At 38.9% G+C, this 9,503-nt stretch overlaps 1 protein-coding gene across 1 annotated transcript in view; it reads left to right on the top strand.

The window, feature by feature from the left end:
- Positions 1–2,762: 2,762 nt before the first annotated feature.
- RXFP1 (relaxin family peptide receptor 1) overlaps positions 2,763–9,503 on the top strand; it is a 53,134-nt gene continuing 46,393 nt past the window's right edge. The window contains exon 1 of the mRNA XM_064449798.1: positions 2,763–3,612. Coding sequence (XP_064305868.1) covers positions 3,564–3,612 — 49 coding nt within the window. The 5' untranslated portion in view covers positions 2,763–3,563. The remainder of the gene's footprint in view (positions 3,613–9,503) is intronic.

The raw sequence follows: 9,503 nt of genomic DNA, 5'->3' as shown, positions 1-9,503 counted from the left end.
AATCACCATTGCCATATCTACTGTCTTGTGGGTCTTTGCATACATGACGTAAAGCATCCTTGAAGCTATTCTTAATTAAAACAAGGAAAATTCCCACATTATGAAAGAGCAAAAATATCTCTGAGACCCTTAGTGCTTGGAGCAGCATGGTAACAGGTAGAGTTTGTATGCATCTATCTGTTCCACATAGACTAAAACTTAGAGATAACTTTGGTCCTACCTGTGTTGTATCTGTTTGAAGCTTATCAGCTGTTACATTGAGTGTGGTAAAGTCAGAGTTTGAGGTAAAATATTTGTTAAATCCAAGGAAGTAGCTGCGGCCTGCAGGTAAGTAAACATTTTTCTTCAAGCTGCAAAGGATTTCTACCTTATTTCCACAGTAGCAATGATTTACAGCTTGGTTTATTTTTATTTTTAATGGTGACACTTACAATGATGATGCATACAGGTATGATTTGTTTACTTGTTGGAATTTCCTTCTACATAGCACCTAATGTGGATTATAGAAAAAAAGACTACAAGGTGCTCGAACACCGCTAGCAATGCTTATCTGAAAGTGCCTCATAATTACCATTATTTCATTCTAAGCCTTGTATACTCAATTTAATTTCTAACACCTTGCAACAGAAATATGAGGTGACTTTTCTCAGTAAATAGCCATAATTATCGGGAGTTAGTGAAACAGTTCATTAATGTCTTCTGATAGTTCGTGGTGCTGGTAGCACAATTTTGGTTGAACCTTTGGGGGTGGGAGGGCTTCCCCCACAGATCTGACAAGTAGGTTCCCACAGGTTTAAAACTGCAATTTTAGACCAACTCTTTAGACTGGTGGCAGATAGCTGTAAAGACAGAAAGCCAAACTGCAAGCATTTGTCAGTAAACAGTAAAGAAGTCAAATGGCACCTTTTTTTATTCCAGTGAATTAATTTTAACCTGCGCATTTCTTGGAACTCAGTGGTAAAGTATGCATCTGCATCATAACCCATACTACAGTTTTCTATGATTTTTTTTAATTTCAGTTGTAGAACTGCTGTAAGAAGAAATGCAAGCAAATATTGACCATCTAAATGACTTTGAAAGCCTTCTCAAAGTTGTTTGAAATAAAGGTGTAATTCTGATGTGTTATTTCTTTGCTCTGTAATGAATTAGTGTATAAAGCCTGTTGTTTTCTTGAAAAGAGAGTTCTAACAGTCCAAAATGTTATAACTTTTTACGTTTTAGGCAGGAGGGAAGTACTTATTGCCTTTCTAATGCACAGAAGTGCTTTTTCAAGGAAGAATTTAAAATGTTTTCAAGGTAAACTATTCAAGTAAGCCAAAACTATTTTTCAAAAGCTAGTAATGGCCTATTTGATGTTTTGTTCTAATAATGAGCTTGCCTCTCCTCCTTTTTTGGCTCTGCATTCCCGAGTTCAGCAGTGTGCATGTTTGCAACTCTGTCTTCTTGGTTTGAATATAATTACACTGAGAAGGGACTGGAAAGCGCTGCTGCTTTATGTATCCATATTAAGAGAGTATAAGAAATATAGAAAAGGGAATATCTCATTGGATTTTCCATAGAGCAAATATCTGCAGCAAAATTAACTTTAATGAGTATCCTTACTAAATGTCCTTGAAGAAGAGGAAGGCTGGAAAGTGACAACTCCCATTGGGGCAGAGCTTCAGAAGTGTGGTATGTACCACATTTTGGGTTTGTCTCTGTTTACCCTGGGGTACAAAATCTTGAGCTTTAGTAGTGGGTCAGACTGCTTCTTGAAGAAACAGCTTGCTTGATTTATTGTATTTACAGGTAAAAATAGCATGTTCCAGAAACATATATGGTTCCTACACATCTCAAATGGAGGTGACTAAATCAGAACCTGAAAGCCACAGAAGAAAACATACCAGAAAAAAAGCCTTTTTCTAGAACCTCAGATCTGTCTCATCTTGCAGGAAAGAGGTAGAGCTTTTATTTTAATTTTCCTTGGAAGGATATTTCTCTTATTCTTCACACTCTTGGTTCAGTTTCTTCTTATTATTTTCCCACCTTGTAAGCCATTTTCAGCTCAGGCATTAGCCCTACAGTACCTAGGTGTTAGCTTAACTCTTGAACAGTTGTTTGAGGCCACTGTGGTTTTACTTGATATGGTCCAATACTAGTCCCCACCTTATAAAAGAAATCTTTTACAGGTCCCTAATCCATTTAATCCATTTTTGCCTGGACGCTGCCTAGTACTGGTGTTGGTACAGTAGATGCCCACAGACTTTGGGGGGCTTCCATACATAAGAATCTTTTGGTTTAACTCTATCTTGTATCCTTTTATATTAGAAATCAGGACACTGACAGTTCATAATATCTATTTTACAGACAACTTGCCATAGCAACAAGTTAGACTTTGCTTTCGACTATGATCTAGGTTTTTCCCCATTCTCTAAATTCATCCTTTCATATATGTGTCCATGCATGCACATTATTTCCTTAGTCTCTGAGGCTTTCTTCCTTAGGTACCTGGCATAGCTGCTGACGTGTTACCAGTGCTCCCTGACCCTTGTCATCCTGGTGAGCTGTTGATTCTATCAAGCTTTTTTTTTCCCTCTCTTTCTTTTTTTTTTTTTTTTTTTTAATTAAAAAATCTGAACCTCTTTGAGGGCAGGTAAAACTTAGCTTCTCATCTAGAGTTCATCTCAGCTGACCAACTAATTTTAAAATATATCTTGCTGTGCTGATGTTAGTTTTCACATCATAACATTAAAAAAATTATTAACTGTATACCATTATCTTCTGGTAACACTAGTCAAGGGCCAGATAGGAATGTTTCAAAAGTATTTAAATAAGGAGAGAATCTGTGAAAAATCTTATTCCCATACAGTATATGTTTCTGAACATCCATTTATTTTTCTTTGAGGTTGTTTTCTTTAGCATTAGTCGTGAAGAGTGGTTAATGTGTAAAAATAGTGACATGCTGCTATTGGAAATAAATTACATTGTGCATTTTCCTGTATTTCAGCGAGTGACCAGATTGCTACAAAGGGACTGCGTTTATAAATTTCACTTCCCCTTACTTGGGAAACCACCAGTTTTTATCCAAACTATAGCAAATGTTTTATTTAGGCAAATCTGTTTGAAACTAAACTATACTTTTCAGGCCTCTCACAGATTTGTGACTTAAGAAAAAAAAATTAAGAAAGAAAGAATTGGGCTACTGATGGCAATTCCCTGGACCTGGCTGTATTTTGTGCAGCAGCAGCAGCAGCTTTCCTTGGGGCAGACCTGTGTCCATGCGCATCCCAGCCTTTGCCTGCCGCAGAGCAGACCCCATCCTGTAAGGGAGAGCCTGAGGAGCTGGTGTGCTCCCGGAAACTTTCATGTCTGCACGTGTGTGTGTGCCAGGGAGGGGGGAGAGGGGAGAGAGGGAGACCTAGCGCGAAGGAGAGTAAGGGAGGAAGGCAGGGGAGAGAAGGGAGCTTGCTTCATGCGCTGCTGAAGGCTGTCAGGAGCAGACCGTACAAGCAGTGCACTGGCTGGTGTGCAACTGAAGGGACAACGTTCATTGACTCTATTCATTGAATTGCTGAAGGACAGATATGACATCTAACTGCTGCTTCTATATGTTCTTACTTGTTGGTACCAAGGGTAAGCGTATTTGCCTTTTTTTTATTCTTTTGAATATTGCAAAGCAGATAGCTGATAAACTTCAGTAGTGGATTTTTTAAAACACAGTGATATCTCAGTGTTCTTTTACAGTTCTTCATGGCAATTATTCTTTGATAGAATCGAAGTGTGATGCAGTCTCTCAAGGTTACTAGCTGCATGTAAGGATCAAATATTTTTCTACTTAATGCTTTGAGAGTTACTATTAATAGTTATGAGCTGAAATTAAAAAATAAGAGAGTTTAAACATTTCGTAAATACTTGCTGTAAATATGTAATGAAGGTACATATAGAACTGAGTCATTTCAGATGCCTTGAAATCCACATTTTAGACTCAGTTCAGTAGTTGGTAGTGCAGTGCTACTAGAATTGGTAGTTCTGAAAAAGTAGATTGTGTTCACGTAACAGGAATTTTTACCCTCTGATTCAGCATGATAAGCAATATAGCATGCAAGATGGAGACTGAATTAAATCTACGTTTTCCTTCAGATGCAAATCCCTTCAGTGTGGTGAGAGTTACACCCGACCTGCTTACTTTAGTAATGTTTTCTTCATTGCATTTGAGTACCCTGTTTGTAAGTGCTGCTTTCAACTTGGGTAAAGCTGTCCCTGTGAAGCTGCTGATACTGATCTGTATGTTGGATTTTCCTAATGATTATAATTCTCTTTAGTTGCAATTTTTATATTAAAAACTGCTTTTTGTTGCACTATGTCAATACTAAAATAATCTTTCAATTTTTAGATGAAATTGTTGCCCTTTGCAATATCAACTCTTTTGTTAAACTAATACCAGCATAAGGTTGAATTCTGCCACCTTTTTCTGTACTGAGCAATAGCTTGCTCTTTCCTGCCATTAAATTAAACCTTTTTGCGCTTACATGTGTGTACTATGCTGCTTAGCATAAGATTTGTAAGGGATATTTGCCATGTTAGGAGTTTGGGAAATACATCTCCACTTACTGTTATTTTTAAGGTTGCAAAGCTTAGTTAAATCTGTGGAAAAACTCTAAGCAGTTCTATTAGTTTTGGAGGAGCACATAATATGCAAGCTGCAAGCCTGAAAAAACAGTGATATTAATGTATTTGGAATTAAGCAGGCTATGATAATGAGATCATATCAAGCCTGTGAGCTTCTTATGCATCCGTGTTATCCTTGAGCAATAATCCAGTATTTAAAGGTAGTACTTCAAGGTATGCAGAATAAAAGCTAAAGGATTTCAAACAAATTAAGCCTTTCACATTACTGCTTTTTATATCAAAACAGTAAAATGTTGAAACATTCATTCAAGATGTGTAAATTACTATTGGCATAATTTCTGCTGGGTTAAATTCATCTCAGCTGTGGAATCTATAAAATGTACCAAAATACGTTAAAGCATATTGCAAAATAAGATAGCAGATGAGGACTGTGAATGACTACAAGCCTTCTAGTATTATAGTTTTGATGGCTATTACCTTTTAAGGTGGTTCTTGACTTATCATATATGGCATATTATAACACTTACCTAGATGAGCCACGTGGTGTTCTCGTTTGTTAACGAGAGAAGCAGTGGACTCAGATTAAAGCATGTGCGTGCTGGAATCTCTGCCACATCTTAGTGCTCTGTTTTGCACCAAAATGGGTTCATGTTTGGTGTCACTTCTCCTAAGCCCGCTCGGTGCATGGTTCATAGCTTCATTGCCTTTCAGAGTTTTAGCCCGCAATCTGAATTGTAACTACATCTACAAATTGGGTGATTTCATCTACACAATAGATTTAAACTTTGCTCAAGTCTTTAGGCTAGCTGATATTAAAATAAACACTCCCGAAGTAAGTGTAATTGTGCTTAGAAATTGAATTTGTGATTTGTGAACTGCTAGAAGTTCAGCGGTAAAGTTCTATTGTGTTTGGGTTTTTTAATTTCTACGACTCACAGATGCTCCTAGTTCTTGAAAAAGTAAAATGAGAAATGTCTCGTACAAAAACTACTCTTCCCTGACCCATCTATATCAATTCAACCTACGTCTGCTTAGTTTTCCATTCAACAGCTAAAGCTGCGCACAAATAATTCCAATAGCTGATTTATTTTGCTCTCTTCCTTCAGATTCTTCATTTAATCTTTTTATACTAAAAGCTTTCCTTTGTAAATCCAAATAATCAAACTAATCCACATTATCAAGCTTTTTATGCACCAGCAACTGCCTGACTACTTTCCCATGTGGAATATACTGTTCCAGGTAGAGGGGTTCCTTGAAAACAAATCGGCACCCATACCATGGTTTTCACCAGTGCAACAGCATCAATTGTAACATGGAGAAAAGTAAATTTCAGAGTCTGGTTGTGGAACTGGCGGCATCGAATGGGTAGCCAGGATAAACATGTGCCTGGTGGCTTGCCCCGCCTTGTGAAGCTAGCAGGTTGCTTAGGCATGTGGCTGGCATTGCACTGGCTGCTGCCCCATCTTATCTCTTAGTAAAATAATCAGCTGTAATCACTGCAACAACCATAGTGCACAGTTGGGTCTTTAGAGTCACTTTGATTAGCTTTCTGGGGACAAAAACTATTTCATCCTCCTGGACTTTGGCTAAGTGACAGACTCTCAAACAATTCATTTATCAATCATTAAGGGAAACAGAAGAACATCAGTATCTAAAACTATTCAAAGCTAATTCCAAAAAGGATTTGGCAGGCAACTGAGGGAAAACAATTGTGGCTGTTACTATTTTAACTCCGTATGCTCTGTGCCCCTACCTGAAGTTTTCCAACCCTATTTCTGCTTGTGCCTACAGTTCCCCTTACCTCTTTCTGTTCTTCCCCTCATATATTTTTTTTTCCCTTTCCTTTCCCTCACTTCAAAATACCAAGGAAAACTTTCTTAAAACCATGTGAAACTTGTTAGCCCATCTGGCACTGCATGCATGTGACAGCTGTTTTCAAGGCCAAGATCTCCTATACCAAATGCTTTCTGTCAAATGTGGGAAAGAGACCATCCCAAATCGTTTGGAGAAGTGCAAGCTTATGGTTGTGCAGGGCAGTGCTCTTGTTTACATAGTTGGTATCAAATTCTAAGATCCCTTCCAGATTTGTGAAGAGGAAAGTGAAATTACTTCAGCTCTTGCACAAGCTCAAATAATCATTGTGTAATAATAATTATGGGTAATTTATTTTCTTTCATTTAACTTGGGCATTAAGCTGACTGGTTTCCCTGTGGCTAGAAGAATAATGTGCATCTTGTATAGCTATGTATACAACAAAAATTAATATCTTTTACAGAAAGTCGGAGATGAAGACTAGATTTCCTGAAGAAAATTTCCTCTAATGTCAGTTAGACGGTAGTGAAAAGTCTACATAATGATAAACTGAAGCTCTGAAAGTTAGATCATTGTTATTAGCCCAGGCCGGTCTGCCTGCAACTGCTGTGTGGGCAAGGATGCTTTCACCTTTTTCTATTAATAGCACTAGGGGCTACCCAACTTGCAAACCTGTCTTGACTGTTTATAGAAACTCTACCAGACTTGAATCATTTGCTCCAAAATTTTATATGCAATGTGGACTTTTTTTCACGTTGAGCAAGGAGACAAGCAAAGCTTTACCAAAATAATTTCAATTTTTTCAGAAAGTGAGGAATTGGTACCTTGCTTATGTTGAACGGTGCTGGGAATCTTGTATTAAGCAATGCCTTTTCTTAAATGAATAAGGACTCCTACAGTATTCCTCTACAAAAAGAGAGAGAGTCCTCTGACAAGCCATCACACTAGACCTGATGAGCCTGTTCAAGACCAGCTACAGTAGTGTAAAAATTAACCTTCTCTAATGGATGTTCCTGGATGCTAGAGACCAGTGTGAAACTCATCAGAGGAACTGTCCCCTGTGATCTCGGCAAGGGTTTCTTGGTGGTGCTGTGTGTCCTGTATTTTGAAGCCATCAAATCAAACTTGAAGTGACTGCTTTGAGGCAGGGAGGTGTAGGAAGCTGAGAGGATCAGAAAGTCATATTGGTTGTGTCTGAAAGACAGAGAAGGTGAAAATGTGTTTGGAAGGACTGAGCGAGGAGACTGAAAGCAGGGGCTAAAGGGAGAGGAAGGTGGGACAAGGGAGAAGAGAGGTGAGGGAGAAGGCTAGCAGTACTTAGAAGAGGAAAATGGAAACCAGAAAGGGTATTAGTCTGGCAGGGTAGAGACTGAGGAAAAGGATATGTGAGAGGGAGACAGTAGGAAAGAGTGGATTAATTAAAGGAGAAGGACAAGGGGCTCTGAAAGAAGGGAGTGTCCAAAGAATAAAGTCAGAGGATGGTGGAGACTAGAACTAGGATCCTATGCAGACCTAAGGGGATGAGAGGATGGGAAGCAGGTAGTGATTAGGCAAGAAAGAAGCAGCCAGGGCGAGGAAAAGATGAGACTGAGCAGAAAAAGGAGCTGTGCTTGGTGGGGTGAGCACCGTGCTACAAAGCTGGAAGGAAGCTCAGGATTGTCCTGTTGCTTACTGTCTCCTTGCAAAATGTCTCCTTCTGTGTAATGCCTTTGCTCAGAGGCTGGCAATTAATGCTATTAGATCACCCTACCTTCTCAAACACTGAAGGTCTGGAGAGCTAAAGGAACTGAACTATTGATGCAGCATAGTGTCATGTTATAAAATGTTGGAGGAAAACTGATTTCCTCTTCTAATAGTCTGCACTGTTACCTATACCAAAGAACAGTATTAATTTTGCAAACTCAGTGCTTAGGAATCAAGAGGAAGGATGCAATCTTAATTTGTCCTACATGCACATAATACGTTTTCTTCATGCTACAGCTCCACAAAAACTTGTGTTTTGTGTGCTGCATTCAAAGAATGAATGAGAAACATATAGTGAACTGTGCTGCCCATGTGACCCCTTATTCATTTGCTGTAGAAGATAAAATGTGAGTGAGGATAGGAATTTCAAAATGATGGCCATGTGGTGAAGGCAACTGAACTCTGCTGTGGAAAACTGATTTCTGTTCCTGTTTCTTGCCCCAGTGATGCTCTAAATGTTTCATAAATGGGTAATAATTATATGGCAGGTTTTCTAGGTTTTTTGGCTAGATCATCCTAATGTGCTCATTTCACAGCTGCCGCTGAAATCTGTAAAAGCTGTACTTTAAGTAATCTGTGAAGCTGATTCTGAAAGTAGGAACCTAAAATTAGCAGAAACACTTGCCATACATATGTTAATATCTTAGTTCCCCATCTGAGCAATAATACCACATTCTAAACTCTAATCTAAGCAATTTGTGAGGACTTAAAAATCGGAAGTCTAATTATTGTAGCTGTATGACCAAACTAATGAGGAATTTAATATTGTAACTTGTAAGTGACTAGACTGTAGACTAAGCAGCAGGACGTCAGTAATCCCTTAGAAGACTAATCAAAGTGTAGGTAAAACGCCTGTAGTATTATATGGAGGTGTGCTTGCAGAAAGGTATGAAATTCAAATATCTGTCATGGAATTTGAATGTATGCTGCTAATAACTGATGTTGCACATAAAGAAGTGTTTTTGTATATGCAAAGAATTAATGCACAATATTATGCTTACTACCTGCTCTGTTGCCCTCAATGCTCACGAGGGACCCCAGCATGCAGTTGACTTGTGTGACAGGGCAAGATATAGATACCAGAAAGGATGACTGATGGGAAAACAAGGGTTTGAATGAGTCTCTGGAGCCACGTGATGTGGCCTGTTGGGGAGAGCCGGACCTGGGAGGGCCAGTTGTGCCTGCATACCTGATGTCGGTGGAGAAGGGTGGCCAGGCAGTAGGGAGGAAGAGCCCAGCAGCAGCCACACTGATCCTGCGGGACTTGTGCACATGAGATCACTTAGCAGAGTTTATCCAAAGAGGGTGTTAAATTACCCGGTCGTGTATACCACAGGTCA

Source organism: Phalacrocorax carbo, chromosome 4, assembly GCF_963921805.1.
Source record: "Phalacrocorax carbo chromosome 4, bPhaCar2.1, whole genome shotgun sequence".
In the NCBI taxonomy this organism is placed as follows: Eukaryota; Metazoa; Chordata; class Aves; order Suliformes; family Phalacrocoracidae; genus Phalacrocorax; species Phalacrocorax carbo.
The sequence above is the reverse complement of the archived record's forward strand: the minus strand, read 5'-3'. Positions and strand labels throughout refer to the sequence as shown.